The 27,736-nt window shown below is 39.4% G+C and overlaps 3 protein-coding genes across 4 annotated transcripts in view; 2 read left to right on the top strand and 1 right to left on the bottom strand.

Annotated features, from left to right (window-relative positions):
- Nucleotides 1-4,436, top strand: part of LOC146459260 (chromosome-associated kinesin KIF4B-like) — a 120,718-nt gene extending 116,282 nt beyond the window's left edge. Inside the window, exons 12-15 of the mRNA XM_085089810.1 lie at nucleotides 2,774-2,884; nucleotides 3,306-3,484; nucleotides 3,822-3,880; nucleotides 4,342-4,436. Of these exons, the coding sequence (XP_084945936.1) occupies nucleotides 2,774-2,884; nucleotides 3,306-3,484; nucleotides 3,822-3,842 (311 nt within the window). The 3' untranslated portion in view covers nucleotides 3,843-3,880; nucleotides 4,342-4,436. The remainder of the gene's footprint in view (nucleotides 1-2,773; nucleotides 2,885-3,305; nucleotides 3,485-3,821; nucleotides 3,881-4,341) is intronic.
- Nucleotides 4,437-17,757: 13,321 nt separating this feature from the next.
- On the top strand, nucleotides 17,758-19,396 carry LOC146459259 (uncharacterized). The gene has a single exon (XM_085089811.1). It carries the CDS (start codon nucleotides 17,799-17,801, stop codon nucleotides 18,678-18,680), a length of 882 nt encoding a protein of 293 aa, XP_084945937.1. The 5' UTR covers nucleotides 17,758-17,798; the 3' UTR covers nucleotides 18,681-19,396.
- A 3,471-nt stretch (nucleotides 19,397-22,867) lies between these two features.
- LOC146459258 (osmotic avoidance abnormal protein 3-like) lies at nucleotides 22,868-25,711 on the bottom strand. 2 transcript variants are annotated; one of them, XM_085089812.1, is made up of 3 exons: nucleotides 24,683-25,708; nucleotides 24,096-24,274; nucleotides 22,868-23,773 (listed from the first exon to the last, which is right to left on the bottom strand). In XM_085089812.1, exons 1-3 carry the CDS (start codon nucleotides 24,696-24,698, stop codon nucleotides 23,675-23,677), a joined length of 294 nt encoding a protein of 97 aa, XP_084945938.1. In that variant the 5' UTR covers nucleotides 24,699-25,708; the 3' UTR covers nucleotides 22,868-23,674. The 2 variants fall into 2 exon arrangements, with proteins under 2 accessions (XP_084945938.1, XP_084945939.1); XM_085089813.1 differs by having other exon boundaries at nucleotides 23,725-24,274; nucleotides 24,683-25,711.
- Nucleotides 25,712-27,736: the final 2,025 nt, after the last annotated feature.

The raw sequence follows: 27,736 nt of genomic DNA, 5'->3' as shown, positions 1-27,736 counted from the left end.
TGCTTTAAAAGTGTGACTTGTATGAAGCTGGGAAGTCGAATAAGAAGAATTGTTGGCTTAGAATAGGTAAAGTTTCACAAGATGATGGGTGTTTGAAAGTTAATCTGTCCATGTTTATAACATCTGGCCCCAGTTGTTCAAAGGGCGGATAAATTTATCCACTGGATAGTTTGGTATCCGGCAGATAAAATATGTGTAAGATTTTCCCGACAGTCCTATAATTTGTGAATAGAGTAGAAGCATACATGTATGTCAAATTTAAGAATGGGAATGCGTGGAAAACTTGCCAAAAGCATCGGTTGGAGTGCAGTTGCTACTCTGGATAGCAACTTATCAAGTGGATAATATAGTAATCCACTCTTTGAACAACTGGGGCCTGGTAGACCACGTGTACAGCACATTAATTGTGTTTACTCTAGTCTAGAGTAGCATTTTCACATCTTTTTCAGCTCCTCACAACTGCGTTATTGCTTAAAGAAAAAAGGCAGTGCTTAATAAGTGTTTTTCCGTCCACACCGAACCATAAAAGGCGTTTTCCAAAGATTCAACTAACGACTTTCAATAAAAAGAGTAATGCGAGGAAGCGGACTTAAAACCCAAGCAATCATGATCATTCTATTCAACACCAATCTCGGAATAACTGACTGTACAGGGACTCTGTCAAAGTCTGAGTCAGGTTTGCTGGTTTCAGCTGAGGACCAGTGGAAAGAGCGCCACGAAATCAGTAAACTTGCCAAGTATGAAAGTGTTATGTCAGAAGCAAGCTAAGATACAGCTCTGCAAGGTCCCGAAATTTTACAGACATTTGCCAGTATGATGGGGGGCACCACAAACTGTGGTATTAATCGATGGTGTTAATAGATTTTCGCTAACTAGTTCATGCCAAAGTTTAAAAACCGTAAAATGGTCTTTTTCACGGGTCTGTTTCCATTCCAACTAAACTCTCTTTCAGGGCAGACACCTGTGCTCCCTTTTAAGAGGACAGATTACAGTAGTCTATTGGGTGTCCGCCTGATATTTGGAGTTCACTTAATACATCATATTAGTTTTTGTTTCTTAGGAGTCAACATCAACAAAGGTCTCCTTGCCCTTGGCAATTTTACAAAAGAAGAAATTCACGTTCCATATAGAGACTCCAAATTAATGTGCCTACTTCAAGGTAAGCAACAAATTATCCCCTCAAGGATAAATTGGAGCACGCTCGGTGGAAAAGGGGATAAAATCAACGACATGCCTCCTTTTTGTCATTTACTGGAAGATGATTAATCATTAATTTCAGACCAAATCTCCACATGGATATTTGAAAACCGTAGGTCTATTAACAATCTTTGTAAACGGAAATGTGTCAAAGACTCGTGGGCAAAAAGACTTATTCATATTACATGTAAATGAGTACGTACAAGGCGTAGGGAGTACTTAATTTCAAGCTATGTTTTTTTCCTTTTAATATAAGTGGGCTATCTACAATAATTATGAGTGGTGCCTGCTATCGACTACAGCCAAGTTGGCTTTAGAAAGTACATGTACTGAAAAAAACACCATTGTAACACCACTTTCTGCCTTGTTTTTTGTTTCACAGATTCTCTCGGAGGAAACAGCAACACATTAATGATCGCCTGCTTGAGTCCAGCGGACAACAATTTCGAAGAAACCCTCAACACCTTAAGATACGCGGACCACACCAGGCAGATAAGAAACAAACCGGTCGTCGTTAATCCCGACCCGGCAGCAGATGAACTTGCAAGACATAGAGAACAAGTACGTTGAAAATAACACAACACATACTTTTTCTCCAACTAATAAGCGGAGCAAAATAGCGTTCCTTTTAGGGGGAAAATAGGTGAATAAATCTTGATCTGGATTATGCAAAAATACGATCGTTACTCCCATTTACAAGTAAGAAAACTATAAATCTTCGCTGGATTTACATACGCCGAACAACTTTCACACAGCAAATAGTTAGATGAAGTTATTGAATCTATGAAGAAAGGAACGCTAGCCAGATTGGCTTATACTGCACGTCATTCAAAGTCTTTCGACAGGAAATGTTCAAATGCACTGAATTTAATTTTTCCATTTTCTCAAGGTTCAGCTACTACAAATGCAGCTTCAAGGACAGACTGGAAATGAAGCAGAAAGAAAAAAGAAAAAAGACAGTGCTTAATACATGTGTGTTTTTCCTGCCACACCGAACCATAAAAGGCTTTTTCAAAAGATTGCACTAACAGCTTTCAATAAAAAGAGTAACGCGGGGAAGCCTGACTTAAAACCCAAGCAATCATGATCATTCTTTTTAACACCAATCTCGGAATAACTGACTGTACAGGGACTCTGTCGAAGTCTGAGTCAGGTTTGCTGGTTTCAGCTGAATAGACCCTCCCCTCCCCCTTTTTTGTTTGACTTTTGATCAGGACCAGTGGAAAGAGCATCGCAAAATCAGTAAACTTGCCAAGTATGAAAGTGTTATGTCAGACGCAAGCTAAGATACAGCTCTGCAAAGTCCCGAAATTTTAGACATTTGCCAATATGATGGGGGGCACCACAAACTGTGGTATTAATAGATGGTGTTAATAGATTTTCGCTAACTAGTTCATGCCAAAGTTTAAAAACCGTAAAATGGTCTTTTTCACGGGTCTGTTTCTATTCCAACTAAACTCTCTTTTAGGGCAGACACCTGTGCTCCCTTTTAAGAGGACAGATTGCAGTAGTCTATTGGGTGTCCGCCTGATATTTGGAGTTCACTTAATACATAATATTAGTTTTTGTTTCTTAGGAGTCAACATCAACAAAGGTCTCCTTGCCCTTGGCAATGTCATCAGTGCCCTTACAAAAGAAGAAATTCACGTTCCATATAGAGACTCCAAATTAATGCGCCTACTTCAAGGTAAGCAACAAATTATCCCCTCAAGGATAAATTGGAGCACGCTCGGTGGAAAAGGGGATAAAATCAACGACTTGCCTCCTTTTTGTCATTTACTGGAAGATGATTAATCATTAATTTCAGACCAAATCTCCACATGGATATTTGAAAACCCTAGGTCTATTAACAATCTTTGTAAACGGAAATGTGTCAAAGACTCGTGGGCAAAAGGACTTATTCATATTACATGTAAATGAGTACGTACAAGGCGTAGGGAGTACTTAATTTCAAGCTATGTTTTTGTTCCTTTTAATATAAGTGGGCTATCTACAATAATTATGAGTGGTGCCTGCTATCGACTACAGCCAAGTTGGCTTTAGAAAGTACATGTAATGAAAAAAATACCATCGTCACACCACTTTCTGCCTTGTTTTTTGTTTCACAGATTCTCTCGGAGGAAACAGCATCACACTAATGATCGCCTGCGTGAGTCCTGCGGACAACAATATTGCAGAAACACTTAACACCTTAAGATATGCGGACCTCGCCAGGCAGATAAGAAACAAACCGGTTGTCGTCAATCCCAGCCCGGCAGCAGATGAACTTGCTATGCTGAGAGAACAAGTACATTGAAAATAACAGCAACGCATACTTTTTCTGCATTTATTAAGCGGAGCAAAATAGCGTTCCTTTTTGGGGGGAAAAATAGGTGAATAAATCTTAATCTGGATTATGCAAAAATACCATTGTTACTCCCATTTACAAGTACTGTAAGAAACTAATCTTTGCTAGACTAACGTATGCCAAACCACTTTTAATTAACACAGCAAATAGCTTGATGAAGTTATTGAATCTACGAAGAAAGGAACGCTAACCAGATTGGTTTATACTGCACGTCATTTGAAGTCTTTCGACAGGAAATGTTCAAATGCACTGAATTTAATTTTTCCATTTTCTCAAGGTTCAGTTACTACAAATGTAGCTGCAAAGACTGATTGGAGATGAAGCATGAGCATCAAGGTACAACAATGAGGGATCATTGACTGATTTTTTTCCCTGAGCAAACAAAGTAAGGTCTGGCAAGTTTTGCCTCCCTTTCTATTCTTCAACTACTGAATTCCTGCCATTTTACATGTGAAGTAGATGTTCATCCAGACAACAAAGACGGTACCCCTATCAAGTAGAGTCTCGTGGCTCCATTATGCAGGAAAACTATCATTTCGGGACCGTCCCAAGGGGCACATGCTTTCCACATTAGGTGCTTCTTCTTTCTATGCTTCTGCCCCACACTGTAGAACTGCCTTCCAGCAAATGTTCGGAAAATTACATCACTTAGACTAAGTATTTTTAAGGAAAAACTCAAGACACGTGAGACAATGAGGTGATAATCTGAACTGCATTACCTTACTTTAGGTCAAAAAATGAGAAACTTGTGTAAAAATAGCATACAGCGTATCTTCTGAAACTTTCTTTCTCCTCAGGGGTGAGCTGAGAAAGGGAAAATTTCAACTGTTTGATCTGGCGGGATCAGAGAGGGTCAAAAAGACCCACGCTCAAGGGGAGCACTTTAAAGAAGGTAAGTATCTAAACAACTCAGACATGTTTTGTTTAAACAAATACAGGCAGTAACCTTGTGTGGGGTCACATACCCATTAAGAGAGATGGTTGCTTTAAAAGTGTGACTTGTATGAAGCTGGGAAGTCGAATAATCTGGGGGCAAAAAAAGCTGATGTAAGTAGGGTGCAAGGATTACATTTTTTTGTAACCCTTCATTTCTTAGATCATCAAAGTATCAACATGTAATCTCATTGTAGCTTATTTATCTGTATATATTTGAACACCAATTCTATTGTAAAATGATGACTGTAAATTTTACTATAATTACATCTCTGGCATTAATCTTATTTTACATACACCCCACAGCATTAAAATGTTTTCCCTTATTGTTCTGTTCTTTTTTTATTAAGCTTATTATTTATTTATTGTTTCTGGGATGTGGCAGGAATGTGGTGAGTATTTCAAGCAGTTGAAATAATTTTATTCACAGAATCTTGTCAGTTCTTGACTGATCACCTTCATCCGATCTCTTTGAAATTTTAAACGTATAATCATGTCACAGAGCACCATTGCCGTGCGTGTGGCTTTGCGAATAAGACCGCGAATAATACCATGAAAAAGCTTGAGACCTTTCGCTAGCTTAAGTTAAAAAAACTACATGTACGCAATTTATGTTCTTAAAGTAGTTCATTGTACTAAAGAGAAAGAGAACTTGTGGACTTAGCAATGGCATTGGGGGTTGTCAATTGTTAATTTTAAGATTATTTTTTATTGACACGTCTTATGATTCTTTATAGTTACATGTATTATATTTTTATATTATTATTTCTTTAAATTCATATTAAGCGCTTTGATCATTTAAATGTGAAAATGCTCAGTCTATATAAAAGGAACAAATTATTATTATTATTATTATTATTATTATTATTATTATTATTAATTATTATTATTATTATTAATTATTATTATTATGATCACCCCTCCTTCCTCTCCTTTCCTTACAGCAGGGCACAGTTGGAGACAATGCAACATTTGGGTGGGTGGTGATTATATGTGACAGTTGGGATGGACAGAAATGGATGGCAGGATATCCTTGCATTTTAGAGTCATGACAGCAAGGTTGCTGCTGAGTACTACATGTAAATGACTGTAAATGTAACAAGCTTGACTGTCCTTTCTATTGACATTGTATTATCGTTTTCTTTTTCTAGATTGCTGGTTTACAGGAAGTTCCTGTAACCGGATGTGCGGAAATGATAAGGTGCCTCATGAGATGGTCAGCATCCAGGGCAACCGAGGCCACTGCAATGAACGTGCAATCGAGCAGATCGCATGCAATGTTCACGATTAATCTGGAACAAAAGGATCTGCATGGGTAATTTTAATACATATTATTTTGAAAATGTCCTAAGGCATTTCTTCCAGTAAGTGGGTATGACCTGCCAAGATCCCAACTCTCAGGAGACTGTGTTTGAACAGTGATCAGGATGTTCTTTGATTTTACGGATCACAACTCATATTAGTGAAATGGCTAGCTTCTCTTGGTTTCAGACTCCCCCTGGGTCCCCCGCTTTTCTTTACGGGTTTGCTTGTTCCAGTCTTGTAGAGATCTTGTTTTGCCCCTATGGCATGTGGTTTGCATGATTATTGAGGCTCGCTCCCAGATTCTGTCCGTTCCCTGGGACGTGATGAGTAGAGACCTTGGGCATTAGGTTGATGATTACGTATGTTTGCTTGAGTATTGACATAGAGACCGATAAAATTTAAAGAAAAATTACTGTCTCAACAACACCTTGCCCGTTGAGGTGATAATCTTAACTGCATTACCTTCCTGGTCAAAAAATGAGAAACTTGTGTAAAAATAGCATACAGCGTATCTTCTGAAACTTTCTTTCTCTTCAGGGGTGAGCTGAGAAAGGGAAAATTTCAACTGGTTGATCTGGCCGGATTAGAGAGGGTCAAAAAGAGCCAAGAATGAAGCAATTGTTAACCTCGACCCAGCAGCAGCTGAACTTGCCAGGCTTAGACAACAAGTACGTTGACAGTAACGCAGCAGTCACATACTTTTTTTGCAACTAATAAGGCAAGCAAAAAAGCGTCCCTTTAAGGCGGCAAAAATAGCTGATATAAGTAGCGTGCAAGGATTACATTTTATTGTAACCCTGCATTTGCAAGATCATCAAAGTATCAACATGTTATCTTATTGTAGCTTAACTTTAATCTGTATATATTTAAACACCAATTCTATTGAAAATGATGACTGTAATTTTTACTCTTACATCTCTGGCATTAATCTTATTTTACATACACCCCACAGCATTAAAATGTTTTCTCTAATTGTTCTGTTCTTTTTATTTTTATTATTATTTATTTATTTATTGTTTCTGGGATGTGGCAGGAATGTGGCGGGTCTTTGAAGCGGTTAAAATAATTTTATTCACAGAATCTTGTCATTTCTTGACTGATCACCTTCATCCGATCTCTTCGAAATTTTAAAAGTATAATCATGTCAGAGAGCACCATTCCCCTGCGTGTGGCTTTGCAAATAAGACCGCTTGTTCCGAGAGAGATCAGCCATGGCTACAAGGATTGCACCAGGTGTATTCCTGGACACCCACAAGTTGTGATCGGTGACGAAAAAGCTTTCACATACGATTATGTGTTTGATGCGTTTAGCAAACAGGAGGATCTTTATACCAAAGCGGTGGTTCCTTGCCTGAAGGTTTCTTTAAGGGTTACAATTCAACAGTTCTAGCTTATGGACAGACCGGATCTTGCAAAACATACTTGATGGGAACGGCTTTCACCATATGCAACAAAAAAGATGAAATGAGAGGCGTGATTCCTCGACTGATCAAAACGTTGTTCGACTGGATTGAAGAAAGGAAAGACAGGACCGAATTCTTGTTAAGGGCGTCCTTTCTAGAGGTGCATATATACTGGTTAACTTTGACATCAGGTAATACCCTCATGATTGCCTGCGTGAGTCCAGCAGACAGTAATTTTGAGGAAACGCTAAACACTTTAAGACACGCGGACCAAGCCAGGCAGATCAAGAACAAACCGGTCGTTAATCCTGTCGGCAGATGAACTTGCCAGGCGAAGACAACAATTATGTTGACAGTAACACAATACAAACTTTTTCTCCAAGTAATAAGCGGAGCAAAATAGCGTTCCTTTTACGGGGCAAAAATAGCTTAATAAATCTTGATCTGGAAAATACCATCATATAAGTACATGAAAAAAAAAAACACTCTTGTAGCACCACTTTCTACATTGTTTTGTTTCGCAGACTCTCTCGGAGGGAACAGCAATACCTTCATGGTCGCCTGCATGAGTCCAGCAGCCAGTAATTTTGAGGAGATACGCAGACCGCACCAGACAAATTAAGAATAAAGTAATTGTTAACCGCGACCCAGCAGCAGCTGAACTTGCCAGGCTTAGACAACAAGTACATTGACAGTAACACAACAGTTACATTTTTTTCTGCAACTAATAAGGGGAGCAGAATAGCGTTCCTTTTAGGCGGCAAAAATAGCTGATATAAGTAGCGTGTAAGGATCTCTCTCCTCCGCAGAGGCTCTATCAGGCGAGAAACATAGAAAAAAGGAGGGGAAAGGAAGGAAAATGGGGGAAATAAAAAGTCTTATCGTTTAATTTTCTTCTCTCCAGGCTTTCGAAGAAGCCTCTAGGAAGGGAGAGTGCAAGGATTACATTTTATTGTAACCCTTCATTTCCAAGATCTTCAAAGTATCAACATGTTATCATATTGTAACTTAACTTTTATCTGTATATATTTGAACACCAATTCTATTGTAAAATGATGACTGTAAATTTTACTCTTACGTCTCTGGCATTAATCTCAATCTTATTTTACTTACACCCCACAACATTAAAATGTTTTCTCTAATTGTTCTGTTCTTCTTTTTTTTATTTATTTATTTATTTTTTTTGCTTAAGCCATTGAAAAAACTGACAGATTTCTTTGCAACTGGCTCACCATCGCCTCAGCTGAAGCAATAGGTGAAAGTAAGCAAATACAGTGTATCGCATCTGATTTTATTTAAATTTTTTTTGTTTCTTTGGTTTCAAAAGTTTGGGTTTTGGGACGTGAATGTACAGCCTAAAATTGATTCTGATCTCTTGAATGCCCTTTTAAATACTAATTATTCAATGAATAAGGGACCTTTGCCCATGTACAATATTAAACAATTTTACGGAAAGAGGAAACTTTGCTCTCCAACCAAATAATTAATAACAATTACAAGAAAAGAAAAGAAAAATACCCGCCAAAAACCAATGAAGTTAAGGTCGCCCAAAGGGGACAAGTAATCGATGGGCAACTCACACAGACAAAGGAAAACCCGACCAAGTTAAGGCCGCTCCAAAGGGGACCAAAAAATGGATTGGCAACTACCAAAGAACCAAACAAAAAACAAAAACGCAACTAAAAACCACCAAGAAGAAAAGAAGAGAAAAAAAACCTATAAAAAAGGAAAGACAAGAAAGACTGGCTTACCCCAGGTTACGGCAGAAGCCGAGCATGAAGTCCCTGGGCGATACTACTTGCTTCACAATAAGCACTTTTACCAACAGAACTAGGCTGCACAGCCGGCACATAAGCACCAGCAAGGATGGACTGACTGGCCTCATCAACATTACTATCAACACTAGAGGTTATGTTTAACTTAGGGTTTGTCCATAACAACATCAGCAGGCTGAACAACCTGCCCACTACAACGAGCAGCCTCTGCCAACGGGACAGGATCACTAGCCACAGAAGCAGACTCAGCAGGAGCAGGATCAGGATCATCAGAAACATACTAAGAGCCTGAGCAGGGGTGGCCCAAGGGTTGCTAGAACAATCACGGGCAAAATGCCCCCCTCCACGACATTGCCTACACTTGCCCTTCAGTGAACAAGAAGCGGCCTTGTGGCGATCACGACAGATATCACATTCCATCGGTTGATCTTTACACCAGATTTTACACGGCAGACCGTCAATCTTGATATTCCTTGGAATGTCAGACTTACGCATCATTCGAACATTTCTTGTCCCAGTATAAAGCCCAGGGACATTGGTCCAAGTCTGGAACTTGACTTCTTTAATAACACCAAAATCCCTGAGACCCTCCTGAATTTTAACATTATCACCCTTGAATGGAAAAAGGTGAACCAAAACAACCAAGACAAAATTGGGCTTGAAAGTAGTGCACACCACAATACCAAAGGGAATGGTGCCAAGATCTTCATAAAAAATTTTTAGGCTCAGCCTGCACAAAAGTAACACGAACGAGGTTACCTGGGCAAACCTGAACAGACTCAATTTCATCCTCAAAAGACCTGTGAATGGCCTCAACCATATCGGCATGAGAAGTGCCACGAAGAAAAGCACTCAAATTCACCAGAAGAGTACACATATTACATGGAGCCATGGTGAAAAACAAAAGGGTTAAGGGATCTTTAGCCCTTCAACCAAATAATTAATAATAAAGGGATCTTCCCCTCTATAAGATAACACTAATTATTAAAAACTGGATCATTGTATAATGCAATTCCAGGGATTTGATTGGCTTAGCGGCCATGGTATATGAGCTATTATACCATGCCCGAGAATAGGGATCATCTTTCAAATGGTCTTCTGGTTGTTCTTGCTAAGTGAAACCAGCCATAACTTACAATATTTCTCGATTGTTTTTAATAAAACAATTATTTCACTCGCGCTTGTTGGATATGAGATGATTATAGCTCGTGGAATAATTGTTAATTAATAAATACAGTAAGAGCGCTTGCCCTTACTACAAATAAACTATTATTGACAGAGGTACTTTTACCCTCCTACAAATTAAGGTCCCTTGCCCTTCCATTAAATTCCATTCCATTCGCCAAGAACTCAGGCAGGCGTGCAGACAAGCGAGGCCTCCTCCAAATTGTCAGGGCCAAGAAAAACACCTGAAACTTTAATTTTGACAGAAGTCCAATCAAGGGAAACAGGGGAATCGACTCTACCTCTCCAAGGACCAAGCCACAAGCCCTTAGACTTGGACAGATTGAGCTTCGAACCAGAGCCCTTCTCATAAAGATCGTAAGTCTCAAAGCATGCGACAATCGAATCATCGGTGACGACGACAAGAGACGTATCATCCGCATACTGAGAGATTGGAGATAGGGCCTGAGAACAACAAGGAAGCGTAAGGCCTTTGATACGGGGATTGGAACGGATGTTCACAGGAAGAACTTCAGCGACAAGGACATACAAAACCGGCAACAAAGGACAACCTTGACGCACGCCACGGGACAATAAGAAGAAAGATGACAAATGACCATTCACATAACTGCACTCTGAACGTCCGTGTAGAACAGCTTGACCCAGTCAAGAAACGAAACACCAAAACCCATCTTACTCAACGTGGCATACATAAAACCCCAATCCACTCTATCAAACGCCTTTGAGGCAAAGGTGGTGGGGAACTCTACCACATCGCAAAGAAAGGAGACTTTTTCCCCAATGTATCGACCTGGAACCCTGCAGGACTGATTGTCAGCAACCAGAACGTGGATCACTTTTAAAAGTCGAGCAGCGATGGTTTGGGCTGCTAACTTATAATTTACGTTGAGGAGAGATATTGGCCTCCAGTTTCGAGCGCCGAGTCAATCCCCCTTTTTGAAGGTCAAAGAAATAACCCCCTGTGCTGAGAAAGGGTCATGGCACCAGAACGATAGCAAGAGTTCAATATAACAACAAGATCACCACCCAGAACTTGACATAGAACTCTGCTGGCAGACCATTAAGGCCAGGCCCCAGTTGCTCAAAGGCCGGATAACTTTATTCGCTGGATAAGGCACTATTAGCTACTATTCAAGGTCTAAAATAAACTTTAAGTTAAACGATGTCCAAGGTTTTCATACACTCCCAAACTTAACTGTGGTTAGAGTGTCCATATTCGCTGGTACACAAGAAAATATTGCAGTCTTTGCACAGATTGAAACTGTCGGATAGTGACTGATCCACAGGATAAAGTTATCCGGCCTTTGAACAACTGGAGCCAGGAGCCTTACGCCTGGCCATACCAGAGAGGGCAGATAAACATTTACTAACAGAAAGAAGACCACAGACAGTAGATTGAGAAGACGAGAGAGAGGACAAAAGATTGCCAAGAAAAGTAGCCAGCACAGACGCATCTGTGGACTCGGCAGAAAAAAGCAACAAATAGAAAAAATGGAAAGACTGACAGAGGTCCTCCGGAGAGGAGGCAATGGTGCCATCATCCAATCTCAGCGCTGAAATCCAACGGTCCGCTCCACGCCTCTTTTCCAGACGAAACAAAAAAGCTGAGGATGACTCCCCCTCTTTGACCCATGGCAATTTCCTTGTCAAGGTCAGCCAGCTGACATAAGACAGATTGGTTGGTCCGGAACAAGGACAAAATGTCATCATCGACCTTCTCCTTAAGATGCGTAGCCAGCTTTGATAGGATGTCCCTCTTCACAGAGAAAGCCAATGACCGAGATGAACAATAATGGATGGAGTTTCCCTTGATTCCGGACTTACCAGCCTCCCACCATTTAGCCAGTGAAGAGAACCCCTGCTTCTGACGACGCCAGTCCGCCCAAAGGCTGGTGACAAGATCCACATACATAACCCTCCTCAAGAATCGAAACATTCAGCTTCCACAAACCAGGCCCCGGTGGAACGCCATCAGGGACAGACACACAGAACAAAACGGCACAGTGATCCGAAAAAAGGCAAGGAACAATATCACAAGACGAGACAGAAGCGACCCACACAAAAGGACAACAAATGAGATCTATAGGCGATGACAAGGAACCATCAGGCTTAAACCACGTAAAAATAAAGGAGGAGGGATGCTGATAATGCCATCAGAATCAGTTCATGACTTAACAAAAGACAACACAGGACGAAAAAGGACAAGACAACTGCAGGACTTATTTGAACCAGGAAACACAACAGAAGACAGACCAGACAAATGAAACCAAGACTCACGTTCAGCAGATGAAACAGATGTGCCTTCTGAACACAAACTACATCAACAGTACACGAAAGACTATGGAACCACTGCAAGAAACCAGATATTTTCTGAGGGTCGCGAAGACCATTACAATCGACAGAAACGACCGACAAAGCCATCAGGCAATGAAGAATAAGAGCTGACACGTGAGCCATCATTTCTTCCGGGGCACAGCCTTAGCGAATCTTTGCCAGCAGGAACCCTAAAAACAGGGAAGCGACTATGTCGATCATCACGCCGACCCCTGGGGGAGACGACAACAGCTGGTTTCTTAGCCCGACTACCACGCGGGGGGGCCACAGTCACAGGACCGCTGTCAACACTATCAGGCTCAGATATGTCATCTGACGGCGCACGCTTGCCAGCACTGGACGGCAAAGCCATGTCCACATCAGGAATTTCGCCAAACTCCAATTCACCCACGGTATTCTTAGGGATAACAGTACCCTTTTTGCTCATGCATTTGTCAACACTTTTATCACTAGAAGTACTTCCTTTGCCAGCAGTCTTATTGCGATCACTGGCACTACATTCTACATTACTAGTAACACTTTTGTCACTTACAACTATATTAGCATTGGTTAGCCTGTTGGTTAGACTGTTTTCATTATCAGTAACATGCAAATCACTATCATTAGTGGGAAAAGTACTCTGGCCATTGGTCTCACCAACCTCCTTAATGGCAGGGGGAGTATGAGAAAGAGAAACCTGGCTATCCAGTTTATCCCGCTGGTTATCACAGATGTCAGAGGTATCCATGACCTCACCCAAGACAGGCTCAGAAGAACCAACACCAGAAACCAGAGAGGAAGGGGCAGGGAATAGGACGGCGGCAAAAGCTGAAGGCAGGGGCTGGGGCGGGAGTGGGGGCAGGGACAGATGCGGGAGCAGGGGTAGGGGCAGGGGCAGAATTAGAGGCAACACCCCATGGGTTAGTGCAATTCTTAGCAAAATGGCCCTTGGACTTGCAAAGACGACATTTATTACGATACTCGCAGTCAGCCACTTTGTGACTGCCCCTGCAAATGTAGCACTCAAGGGGTTGCCCCCTATACCAAATCTTAAGGCGATACTTCCAAAACTGCAAGGTACATGTACATGGAATATCCCGAGCAAGCTTCATCTCAAGAAGATGAGTGCCCGTTGTCACATGGGAAAGACCCACCCAATGTTGAGACCGAACATTAAGAATCTCACCATAAAAACGCAGGTCAGTGGACAAAAGCTCAACATCTTCCTCAGCAGGAAAATAATGAACGTGGACAAGGGAGGAGTGCTGAACATGGTTCCAAACCTGGCACTCAACACCGCCAATAACTCAAGTGGGCTGAGCCGCAAAAGACTTTTTGGAATCCGGAGATTCCAACATGACTTTACAAATCCCACCGGAATCGACTGCACAGAATGCGCAGGACTAAACTGGAGATAAACTGCCTGGGCAATATCATCTCGTCTAGAACCGGCGGGAAACTCCCTCAAATAAAAAACAGCAGTACGAGTGTTAGTGGCCATAGCCAAGCACAAAAAGAAGAAAGATGAAAAACGTTAAGCCGAGCAGGACCGGGCAAAGTGCGCAATGGAATAAATGTGATGATGTACATTGTACTACTATGTTTTCTTCTTCAGCAACATTTGACATCTTAAATGGCAAATGAAAATCTCAGCAATTTACCATGCCAACATTCTAACTGTTGCTTAAGCAAGAATTAAAGCCATTAAGACTCGAACAAAGTTGCACTACATGTCATTGGCAAAATGAAAGGAGCATACTGAAGGGTTTTTTAACCTCTGGGTGCTTTACATTGTTTTTCAGACCTTGACTCAGCAACACCAGGCTGAAATCTAGGCGAGACCACGACGAGTTTGTGACAAGCTTAAAAGAACAACACGAGGAAAAGGTAAGTTCTTTGGTTTTCTTGCAGCGTTTTCTTTTTTTGAAGCGCTTTGCACCACTTGTTTCAAGAGTTGTTTTGTTTACTGCTTTCTTTCTTGGAGCGCTTATCATTTTCCTCCCTGTGGATTCCACGTTAAAGTCCTCATTCCAAAAGAAAGTTCATCATTCTGACCAGCCAATCACACAAGCGAAAACAACTATTGAACCAATCAGTACTCAACAACAAATTTTAATACATGTAATGTATTATACATGTAATACTAAACGAATTTATTACTAGAATCAATTATAAATACAAAGTTGAAAATTTGTAATTTATAACCGAAAAAAATACTGGTAACGTGATTATGCTCCTCATAAACTTAACAGACTGAGTTTTCTTTATAGTATTAAATTAAGATCAGAAATCGTTCCTGCTCCCCCATCCCCATGCTATTAATCTTTCTTTTCTGTTTTTTTTTGTTGTTGTTTTATTCAGAATAAATTAATTATTTTATTTTATTCATTTTTCTTATGTATGTAAGTAACACCTGGTGTAAATAAGCAATGTATATTGTAATATCGGAGGCCATAGCAGGGTACTTTGTCATTGTAATTTGTAATTTGTGATGCGCCGTGTAATTTGTTAAAGATGGGTTACTTTAAATAAATATTGAAAAAAAAATACAAGTAACAGGCACCAAGCGCGGGAAAATGCGTGAGACGGTCACGATTGGTTTTTCGGTTGACCACAGGTGTAATTGATGGATTAAGTGGTAAAAAGTTTTTGTTATTATCAGAGATCACCATAAAGTTCAACAAAGTAAACGCAAATAGCAAAACCGGTATTTCAGTTTTCTTCTGTTTATTTTAGGTTCAGTGTCTCCTTCAACAGATTCCTTGTTGCGATGATTCTCAGGAAGAGATAAAAAACAACTTCAGGTAATGATTGTTTTTGTATCAATTTTTGTTTGTTAGCCCAGAGCGTTTTTCATGCTAATTTGCATGGAATTTTTTTTTTAATTGTACAGGAACAACAAGCTGCTCTTAAACAAGAAAACTATAATTTTAACAAGGTAAGAGGCTGATGTAAGTAGCGTGCAAGGATTAAATTTTTTTGTAACCCTTCATTTCCAAGATCATTAAAGTATCAACATGTAATTCTATTGTACATAACTTTTATCTGTTATATATGTTTAAAAGCCAATTCTATTGAAAATGATAACTGAAAATTTTATTCTTACAGCTCGGGCTTATTTTACATACACCACCCCACAAGCATTCAAATGTTTTTTTTCTAATTCTTCTGTCCTTCTTTTTTTATTATTTATTTATTTTTATTTTTTTATTTCTAGTTTTGCTTTAGCAATTGAAAAAAACTGACAGATTTCTTTGCAACTGACTCACCATTGCCTCAGCCAAAGAAACAGGTAAAAGGTAAGCAAATACAGTGTACCGCATCTGATTTTATTTTATTATTTTCCTTTTCTGTGGTTTCAAAAGTTATGGTTTGGGACGTGAATGACGGCCTAAAGTTTTGATTCTTATCTCTTGAATTGACGCAAATGAGATGTGATAAAGAAATTGAGCTTAAAGATCTGTAAACTATAATGGCCATGTCTCAACAGTTCTGATAAGGTATCTTGCCATATTTCTCAACAGAAAACGAAAAATTCGAAGGAAATACTTGAAGTGATAGATATGGAGTGGGCCCTGGAAAAGAGTGACGAAAGTGAAGCAGAAGATTCTGTCGACCGTGATCCGGACTGAGTCAAAACTCCACGAATCAGTCTACAAAGGAGGCCTGAAAGGCGAACACGCTCCACAGAAAGGCGTTCGCGATCGATAGCCAATTATTGTGGACAGGTAAAGGTACTTGGAGTCGAAAATGTGAACTGTTTTACATTAGAGAACTGGATTCAGTTACATTAATCGACAAATTTTTGTATGATAATCATGTATTAATCAGTGAATGACACAGGTATACTTGGCAAAAGAAAATTCCGAGTGTTCCTATCAGGAGTCGAACCTAAGACCTTCCAATTAATAGTTCGGATGCTCTACCACTGAGCTACAAGAGACTCGTGGGAGCTAAGGCCATTAAACTAGGTTCATATGACAAACATTCTGTATACTACTAGGATTGGAATGTCACTTGCACTGTGTGGCATATGCGCAAAGAAATATTTTTTATATAGATCTTTTTAAATAATAATACAGTTAACTATAATGGTGACAGGATGACACCGAAACGTCGTTCCGTTTTTTCGCTCATTTTTATAGATAACTATATATCTCTTTGTTTATCTTTTTATTTATTTATTTATTTATTTATTTATTCATTTATCTTTTTATTTATTTATTCATTTATTTATTTATTTATTCATTTATTATTTTTACACAAGGCTGTGATTGCTTCAGAAATTGTGCGACTAACAACTGTCCTTGCCGCAAAACTACCTCAGAATGTTCAGAAGATTATCGTTGCAAAACGACAAAATGTACGAACCGCAGTCAGGTAAGAACTTGAAACATTTGATTCCTTTGGGTGCCAAGCCATTAATTCGTCATTTTGTTCTCAAACAAGAAGCTGTTTTCAGCTTATACTCCGGCCATATTTGACTGCGTGGTGCGTAAGCTTACAATCTTTTGGCAGTACCTCCAGCATCGTTAATTCCCCAAATAGATAGATACAGAGATATAATGAGGCAATAAGTAACCACCAAATAGAATTGAATTTCTTGCAGTCAGAATGAAATACAGGGGAAAACGACATTTGTCATGCACAAAAGACTCTATAAAAATAGACACATAAACAGATTCAGTTTCTTCGCGTCTGTTCATGTGACCCTGGGTCAAATGACTAAAAATATTAAGACTTTAGCATTCATAGAGAGAAGTATCTCGGAAATTCTTAATGACTACTTTAAATCATTTCTGTCCAAAACTGTAAATATCCAGACTTGAACAATGATGAAGGAAAACGTTTGTAAAAGTTTACGTTTTAATACAATGTCAGTGATCACCACAAGATTTGGTAGAAAGCGTAGAACACTTTTAATTGAATGTGGCCTTCACATGCACACAACGATAATACCGGAAATTGCTGTTAGCGTGATCAATGCTCAGGGTCATACAGATATTTATATGACTCTTGGATCGTATTGAAGCAAATCGTTTCTGTTTCCAAATGAAAGGTGAAAACGTAAGGATTAAAGCCTGGGAATTAAAGCATCCCGGTATGAAGCACAAGGTATTCTACTTTACAAATGTTTTCCCCTGTATTTTACTCGTAAAAGAAATGATTCAGAAATAAATGAAACAAGAAATATGAGTGATAGGAACCGACGTTTCGGTACATCTTGCGCCATTATCAAGGTTACATAATTAATGATAAAAAGCAGTTTGTAAAAAGGCTAAGTTGAAGCAAATTTGCATAACATAGCGGCAAGCTAATTACTTAAATACTCTGGTCAAGATGCCAGATCTGGTGGCAGCCACAGCATTTCTGGATACCTTGAATCACGCCCATAGCGCCGTAAGTTTCACTATGGAGGTAGAGGAAAATGGGATGCTCCCTTTCCTTGGTTTACAGCTTCTAAATCACGCACCATGTGTTGAAACAAAGGTTTACGTTAAGCCGACAAACACAGGTCTTCTCCTGCACTATCATAGCCATGTGGACAGCTGCTACAAACAGGGTTTACTCGTCACCATGCTTGATTGCGCGCACCGGCTATCATCATCTTGGACACATTTCTCAGAGGAGTGTGAACGCTTGAGAGGAGTTTTCCGAAAGCTGAGGTATCCAAATCACCTTATTGATTCTGTCATCAACAAGTTTATCACCTCGAGAGTCGCAGCGGACCAGTCTAAACAGCATACCGATGACGTCATCCGGATAGCTATCCCCTATAAAGATCAGGATGCTGCAGTGTCTGTCAAACGGCAACTTAGAGATCTTAGCAGCAAGGTGGGAAAGACCATTCAACCCGTGTTTAGTAGCCGTAAGCTTTATCAAGATCTAAGCCTGCGTGAGCCCAAGCCCAACATTGTAACCCAGCAATGTGTTGTTTATTTATTCAAGTGTGACCTGTGTGATGCAGGTTATGTTGGGTATACAAAGGGCCACCTTCACACGCGCGTTGAGGGACACCGTCAAAAGGCGTCATCAATCTGCAAGCATTACTACAAAGAACATAACACTGCTGTTCCGAACAATTTCTTAGCACGCTTCAACGTAATCAAGAAATGTATGAACAAATTTGACTGCCTTGTTAATGAAATGTTGTATATTCAAGAGCTTAAACCAACATTGAATGTGCAGTCCGATTCTCTTCGTGCTAAAGTATTTAAGTAATTAGCTTGCCGCTATGTTATGCAAATTTGCTTCAACTTAGCCTTTTTACAAACTGCTTTTTATCATTAATTATGTAACCTTGACAATGGCGCAAGATGCACCGAAATGTCGGTTCCCATCACTCATATTTCTTGTTTCATATTTTACTCGTACTGCAAATAATGCAATTTTATCTTGTGGTTACTTATAGCTTCACTATATCTCTGTATCTATCGATTAACGCGCAAGACTTCGTACCATGTGTTACGTTGTCGGTCGCGTTCTTTGTAGTCCGGCCATGAGGTGCCGAGTTATAATTACGTGGGATGTCCTAAGGGGCATGCCGTGTCTAAAAATGGGCTCCGGACCATCGCGACCCCCCAAAAATTAAAAGAATTTGATAACGCGACCGAAAACTTAACTTGTGCCACCCGAGTACAAAGAGAGAGACCGATAACTTAACTCGTGGCCCGAAGTCTTATCTCTCGGCCAATCGCGACCAAAAAAATTAAAAAGAATTTGATAACGCGACCGAAAACTTAACTCGTGCCGCCTTACGGCCCGAGAAATAATAATAATTAGCTTAAATCTCGGAGGCTCTCTGCATGATGATCTCTGGATGACAAAGGAAAATTCGTCGACAGGACATGCTCGCATTTTCACAAAGTTGGACTCATTGGTTTTCTTGCGATCTCTTTTTGGTCTGCAAGGAAACAACTATATCTTTTGTTTTCTGTTTGTCTTTTCAGAAGCCTCTCTCTGGACTGCCAGCTGTTACGACCATATTAGAAAGCGAGGGTGGTCAGTAGATTGCGTCATTCTTTCAAGCCCTGATTACTCATTGGTTCACAATAAAAATTTCCTTCACAAACCCAAAACCTTGGAGCACCACTGAAATTACCGCTCAGTGACTTTTCTTAGAATTTTCAAAGATTTTATCCGCAGGTTGAAAAGTGTAATCACCGCCTTGTGCGGACTGCGTTATAAACAGCCCGATAGGAAAGTGCTGCTCAGTAGCTTTCCTTGAGTGGTCATAGACCCTATGCAAAAATGGCTGGATTTTTAATATTCTTTTGTTTGCATTCAAATTAACCCTACTGACCTTGCTCTTAAGTTCAAATATCAAAATAATATTTTTAAATGATCCGACTCTCATGTGAACTGTGTTCAAGAAAACTCAAATAAACCGAAAACAGTAAAAGCTGTTTTAGCTCTCTTTTGGAGGTCAGATATTTTAATACACCCACTCCACCTCTGTTAAACCCTCCCCACCCATCATTTCCCGTGTTAGAAAACAAAAATCACATATCAATGCTTCAAAACTACAGCATACGAATCATTTAGTGCGCCTATGTGAAAACTCGGTCTTCAATGTGCAGACTTATTATTGCGTTAACTAAAGGTAAATATGACATTTGTGATACACAGCCTATTGGTTCTATGTTTCAGTTGGTTGGATGGTAAAAGTTTGGAAAAGTTAATTTAGGTTTTTTTTAAAACTCAGGATTTAAATTAAGAATTTCAATCCCCTTCTTTGTTAACCTCCCCTTTAATTAATAGGTAACTCTTCCTTCCTTCCCTGGCCTTCCAGGGGGAGGTGTTTTGAAGTTTTAGGGTAACTTTGGTCTCAATTAGGCATAAGAGTTTGGATAAAAGCTTCAACGTACTTTTTCAAGCACCTAGTCTGACAAAATATACTTTAAGCACTCGTTCACTATTGATATGAAATGTAAATTTGCAAATTGTTCAACTTGATATCAAGGGAGGGTGAGATTGTTATGTACCACAAAATGCAAAGGTTGGTAATAAAATTTAGTCATTAAATAGAGCAGCTTTTTAGAGCAGTTTCCAATCAAGTGTCGTAAAACCAAAACCAAAGTAATTACTCTGGCCAATCGCAACATGTAAACAACACAACGAGCCGATCAGGATTCGAAGCAAATACTTGTTAATGGCGCCAAGCGCGGGAAAACGCGTGTTGCGAAAACACGATTGGGTTTGGTTTTGCTTCTCATTGTTTGAGAAAGTGGTGCGAGTTTTGTTAACCAATTACAGAGCGTAGTAATGTAAACCCAAGCAAACGCGAAATTACTTTCGACAGTCAATTAAAAACTGGTTAATCGAGTGCCTTAAAACCAAAACCAAAGGTATCACTCTGCCCAATCACAACAGACGCAAACAGCGCAATGAACCAATCAGAATTCCAAGCAAATACATGTAACCGACGCAAAGCGCGGGAAAACGCGTGCGAGCGAGGCGCGATTGCAGAGCGTAGTAAAGCAAAACCAATGTAAACACAAATTACTTTCGACACTCAATTGAGTGCTAAGCGTAATGAATTTAATCTCGTTGACATAAAGAAACTCGGCCATCTTTATTCACCAGTTTTAACAGAAACTTATTGTATGATATGAAAGTTCCTTACCTTAATTTCAGATTGATCCCTCTGACTCTATCCTCATATTTCTTTAGTGAAGTTACTGAAAAATAAAAGTACTCAAATCAATGATTCTACAGGACACATGTTTTATCCTTGTTATTTTCCTATGCCAACCTATTTAATAGGCTATTTGCGTTCTATCCATCTATAGCTAAAGCTACCCATCTAAGGCACAGCAAGTTTCGTTAATAATGTCATATCAGCATCAGCTCAAACTAATTAAGTGCCTTTGTCTTGGAGATTAAAAAGGGTACCATCGTTGAAATTGATTGCATGCAGAAAAGTTCAATTCTCTTTCTTCCCTTACCCCGCGTCCCAAACTAAATGGGTGGTAAACACGCTACAATTTGTTGTTCTTTACTAGCATTTTTGATGAAATCATAGTTCCGATCCAACTTATTGAAAATGAAATTAAATCAAATTAAACCGGGAAAAAAGCTAAATCCCCGGCAAAACTAAAGTACAGACGTTTGAATAAAATAAATTGCCGCCATTACGAACTCTCGCTATTAAGGACACTAACTCGCGGTCTCCAGTGTGTCCGCAATCAAAGGAGATGATTTTATGTGTATTGAGAAGCGCTTTTACGGGATGTTATCGCTACAGATTCCATAGCAATTCCTATTTCCCTTTCCATTTTGTAATTAATGTAAACGACATTCAAATTTTGCCGCATCAATGACTTCAAAAATTAACATTGTTAACCTAGAACTTTGACCAAGCAAAACAGTCTCAAAATTTTTTCAAATGCTGAAATAACAAGAATAAACAAAAAATCCTATTACATTTTAACATACTAGTGTATTTTACAAAGCAGAAGTTAGGTTAAAATATCTGTTTTATGGACAAGTTTCCAAGTAAGGTGGTTTAAGCGAGCAGCAAGCTAGCGCGCGTTTTTTTAAAACTCAGCTAAAAGAGTACAAACTCAAGCCAGTAACATTTTCTACGTTTGTACAAAACTCTTTCCTTCATGTATACCTTCCTATTTTTTCAAGGAGACAGTTCAACCGATGTTTCGAAAGGTTGACTCAGAAATTCACGAGAGGCTTGCAAAGTAAGTCATGAATATGAATTAGAAACTAAAGCCAATCGCTGCTAATTCCACAAAATATTTCACGCGCTCTTGACTCAACGTGCAAAGAGAAAGATACTGCACGTCCTGGATTGGTTCCCATGCAAAATGAGCTTAGATTGTTTCCAAGCGAAAAGGTTGTCGTCATTTCCGAATTAAAAAATGAAATAAATATTTCATGCAAGGAAGGTGAAAAAAAAAAATTCGTTTTCAAAAGGCATCTATGTTAATGTGTACTTTTCTGCTGTCGTTAGGTCAACGAGTGAATGCCACCAAAAGCGCGAATTTGTTCATCAAGACAAAAATGGAAAAAAAAATCTTAATTTAAAGCCTTAAAGCATTAATTTAAGGCAGATTTTCACTAGCAACTCAAGCATAAGCACAAGATAAGAGCTTTATGTCAAGTGAAAACGAACGCGACGCGAGCACAAGCACAAGAAAAGGAAAAATTTTGCGGATCCTTGTGCTTGTGCCGAGGCCGTTTTCACGGGAAAATAAGCATTTTTATGCTTGTACTTGCGTCGCTAGTGAAAACCAGGCTTTAGCCGATCAAATCACCATCGAGGCAATCATCTCTTTGGTCCTAGCGTCAGCATTTTATTTCCTCAAACCAGCGATCGCTGTTGTTTTTTTTTTCCCACTGGTAAAGATACATACTAAGTGTTACATATTGCGGAGGAATCAGAGGGTGAGATCGGTCGTCGTCATAATTCGTCATAATTCTTAGCGTACGAAAATCCTAAAAACGTTCATAAAAAGGCAGAGAAAAGTTATAAAAACTTCAAACCTAGCATACACAATGTTGTTAGTACAGGGACGAATTTTGAAAAAAAAAAATGGTTTTCTGCGAGTCTTTTGGCTCTGTTAGGTTCGCAAGGTTTTTTATATAGAACCTACATCCCCTATCTTATTCCATACGGTGGATTAAAACAGTTAGGACGACTAAGTAACGGCAAAGCGATTAAGATACTCGCTTCCTTCTTTTTCGTTGTCTTTTTGCTTTCTAAACGTGTTACATCCAGTTATGTCCAGAAATGCACGTGTCTAAGATTGGGCTCGCTACCTTTTTTTTTTCTTCATGGTAGCTTCAAATCTGGCCATTAATTTATTCATTAAACTTTGCTCCCTCCTAGAAGGATTCTTATTGCATTGGACGTAGAAAGAACGCATTCCTAATTGTGTTTGGGATTGTATGGGACAACGAATGGATCTTGGGATGCGTATCTGGCATCCTCCGCAGATTTTGCAGGGGAGGGGGGGGGGGGGGGATGATACCATCATCATTTTGGAAAAGGAGAGAAGGCCTGGGATCGAAATAATCGAACGCACTTCCTAATTAGAAGAAATAAATTTTTCTCTTTTTCCTTCTTGCCTCGCACCCTGCTCTCGTCGGTCTGGAGCTTCTCGCTCAGCTAAATCAATGCTAGTTATGCAGTTTGTTTCTGCAAGAGAACTTGTTTTCGCGGCATTAATTTATATGCCTCACCACCTTCCTTCGTTTTCTCAGGGAAAAAAATCAGTCAATGACCCGTCATTGTTGTACCTTGATGCTCCTGCTTCATTTCCAGTCAGTCTTTGCAGCTGCATTTGTAGTAACTGAACCTTAAGAAAATGGAAAAATTAAATTCAGTGCATTTGAACATTTCCTGTCGAAAGACTTGGAATGACGTGCAGTATAAGCCAATCTGGTTAACGTTCCTTTCTTCGTAGTTTCAATTACTTCAGAACTATTTGCTGTATGCAAGTTGTTTGGCGTATGTAAATCCAGCGAAGATCCGTTTTCTTGCTTGTAAATGGAGTAACGATGGTATTTTTGCATAATTCAGATCAAGATTTATTCAGCTATTTTCCCCCTTAAAGGAACGCTATTTTGCTCCGCTTAATAGTTGGAGAAAAAGTATGTGTTGTGTTATTTTCAACGTACTTGTTCTTTCAGCCTAGCAAGTTCATCTGCTGCCGGGTCGGGATTAACGACGACCGGTTTGTTTCTTATCTGCCTGGTGTGGTCCGCGTATCTTAAGGTGTTGAGGATTTCTTCGAAATTGTTGTACGCTGGACTCAAGCAGGCGATCATTGATGTGTTGCTGTTTCCTCCGAGAGAATCTGTGAAACAAAAATAAAGGCAGAAAGTCGTGTTACAATGGTGTTTTTTTTTTTATTACATGTACTTTCTAAAGCCAACTTGGCTATAATCGATAGCAGGCGCCGCTCATAATTATTGTGGAGAGCCTACTTAAAAGGAACAAAAACATAGCTTGAAATTACTCCCTAGCCTTCTACATACTCATGTAATATGAATCAGTCTTTTTGCCCACGAGTCTTTGACACATTTCCGTTTACAGGGATTGTTAATAGACCTACGGTTTTCAAATATCTCTGTGGAGAGTTGGTCTGCAATTAATGATTAATCATCTTCCAGAAAATGACAAAAAGGAGACATGTCGTTGATTTTATCTCCTTTTCCACCGAGCGTGCTCCGATTTATCATTGAGGGGATAATTTGTTGCTTACCTTCAAGTAGGCGCATTAATTTGGAGTTTCTGTATGGAACGTGAAATTCATCACTTGTAAGGGCACTTATAACGTTGCCGAGGGCAAGGAGACCTTTGTTGATGTTGGCTCCTAAGAAATAAAAAATAATATTATATGTATTAAGTCAACTCTAAATATTAGGCGGACACCCAATAGACTACTGCAACCTGTCCCCTTGAAAGAGAGCGCAGGTGTCTGCCCTAAAAGAGAGTTTAGTTGGAATAGAAACAGACCCGTGAAAAAGACGCTTCCACGGTTTTTAACCTTTTACATGAACTAGTTAGCGAAAATCTATTAACACCATCTATTAATACCACCGTTTGTGGTGCCCCCCATCATACTGGCAAACGTCTGTAAAATTTCGCGACTTTGCAGAGCTGTATCTTAGCTCCCTTCTGACATAACACTTTCATACTTGGCAAGTTTACTGATTTTGTGACGCTCTTTTCACTGGGCCTTATCAAAAGTCGAACAAAAAAGGGGGAGGGGAGGGTCTATTCAGCTGAAACCAGCAAACCTGACTCAGACTTCGACAGAGACCCTGTACAGTCAGTTATTCCGAGATTAGTGGTGAAAAGAATGATCATGATTGCTTGGGTTTTAAGTCACGCTTCCGCGCCTTACTCTTTTTATCGAAAGCCGTAAGTGGAATCTTTTGAAAACGCTTTTTATGGTTCGGTGTGGCCGGAAAAACACATATGTATATTAAGCACTGTCTTTTTTCTTTAAGCAATAACACAGTTGCGAGGAGCTGAAAAAGATGTGAAAATGCTACTCTAGAGTAAACGCAATTAATGTGCTGTACACGTGGTCGACCAGGCCCCAATTGTTCAAAGAGCGGATAACTATATTATCCACTTGATAAGTAACTGCACTCCAACCAATGCTTTTGACAAGTTTTCCACACAATCCCATTCTTAAATTTGACATACGTGTATGCTTCTACTCTATTCACAAATTGTAGGACTATCGAGAAAATCCTGCACACATTTAATCTGCCGGATACCACACTATCCAGTAGATAAAGTTATCGGCGCTTTAAAAAACTGTGGCCAAATGTTAAAAACGTGGAGGGATTACCTTTCAAATACCCGTCATGGCAGTGAATATTTGTATATTCTAAGCCAACACTTCCTCTGATTCGACTTCTAAGCTTCATACAAGTCACACTTTTAAAGCAACCATCTCTCTTAATGGGTACGTGACCCCACACAGGGTTACTGCCTGTTTTTGTTTAAACAGAACGTGTCTGAGTTGTTTAGATGTTTACCTTCTTGAAAGTGCTCCCTCTTGAGCATGGGTCTTTTTGACCCCCTTTCCAATCCCGCCAGATCAATTAGGTGGAACTTTGCATTTCTCAGCTCACTTCTGAAGAGAAAGAGATTAGTTTCAGAAGATATGCTGTATACTATTTTTACACAAGTGTCTCATTTTTTATTAAATGGGGATTAAAGTCTCTTCCATTTAAGCTTATAATAATTATTATTTTAGAACAAAACGACGATTTTATGGCTTGGCACACAAAGGAATCGAAAGTTTCAAGTTCTTACCTAACTGGATTGGCTGTTCATGGCGGTGGCCCCGGTTGCCCTTGATGCCGACCCTTGCATGAGGCACCTTATCATGTCTTTGCAACCGGTAACAGGAACTTCCTGTAAGCCAGCAATCTAGAAAAAGAAAAAATAATCCAATGTCAACAGATACGACAGTCAAGCTTGATATATTTACAGTCACTAAAACAGTACTCAGCAGCAACCTTGCTGTCATGACTCTTAAATGCAAGGATATCCCGCCATCCATTTCTTTCTATCCCAACTGTCGCGTATAATCATCACCCACCCAATCTGAGGGAATAAGTCACATCAGATAGAATTGCATTTCTCGCAGTCAGAATGAAATACAGGGAAAAACGACATTTGTCATGCACAAAAGACACTATAAAAATAAAAACATAAACAGATTCAGTTTCTTCGCGTCTGTTCATGTGACCCCGGGTCAAATGACTAAAAATATTAAGCATTCATAGAGAGAAGTATCTTGGAAATTCTTAATGACTACTTCAAATCATTTCTGTCCAAAACTGTAATTATCCGGACTTGAACAATGATGACGGAAAACGCTTGTAAAAGTTTGCGTTTTAATGCACCTTTTGCTATTCATTATGAGAAAATACGCATCCATTTGCGTAAAATGGCGACCAATTGCGCGAAGACACATTCATTAGCGCCAAACAACGAACATTTGCGCTTAACTCAGATTCAATAACGATTTTTGCATTTTTATCAACATTCAAAAACACTTTTGGGCATTCTTATACGTCATTCGACATACAAAAGAGAAAAATATACTTTCATTTGCGCTAATATTCAAGTCATTAACACCATCTTGAAAGTCAATAGAGGTAATAGACAAACATTAACGTGTATAAACCATTTATTAACATTTTTATCACACTGTTTGAAATTCAATAGCATGCCTGGACGGCATTAGTGCGGATAAGACAAATGTTAATGCGCTTGTACAAACAATTGAGCGTTCTTTAGATTCAATATACAAAAATCGATTTTCAATTAAACAGTACAATTTCAAAAAATTATTTTGTTCTCAATTTTAGTTTACCCTTCAATAAGCTCTCTATTCAAACATCTTGGCAGATAGGTCTGCATGAAGCGGTATCATCGCGCACTTTTAGCTTCGCGGCATTTTGCCAGAGGTCAGGAAACCCTTACGAAGTGAATGAACTGTACAAAATTTTCTGATGCTTTTATCCCATTCTGCACTTGACAAACAGGTTACGTAACCTTTGTCAAGTGCAGAATGGGATAAAAGCATCAGAAAATTTCGAGTACATCACACTGTCAATGCAAAAGTCTTGTAAATTAGGTATTGTTCAATTGAAAATCGATTTTTGTATATTGAATCTAAAGAACCCTAAATTGTTTGTACAAGCGCATTAATATTTGTCTTATCCACACTAATGCCGTCCAGGAATCCTATTGAATTTCAAACAGTGTGATAAAAATGTTAATAAAT

Source organism: Pavona decussata, unplaced genomic scaffold (genome assembly GCF_977016875.1).
Source record: "Pavona decussata unplaced genomic scaffold, jaPavDecu1.1 SCAFFOLD_223, whole genome shotgun sequence".
Classification (NCBI taxonomy): domain Eukaryota; kingdom Metazoa; phylum Cnidaria; class Anthozoa; order Scleractinia; family Agariciidae; genus Pavona; species Pavona decussata.
The sequence above is the reverse complement of the archived record's forward strand: the minus strand, read 5'-3'. Positions and strand labels throughout refer to the sequence as shown.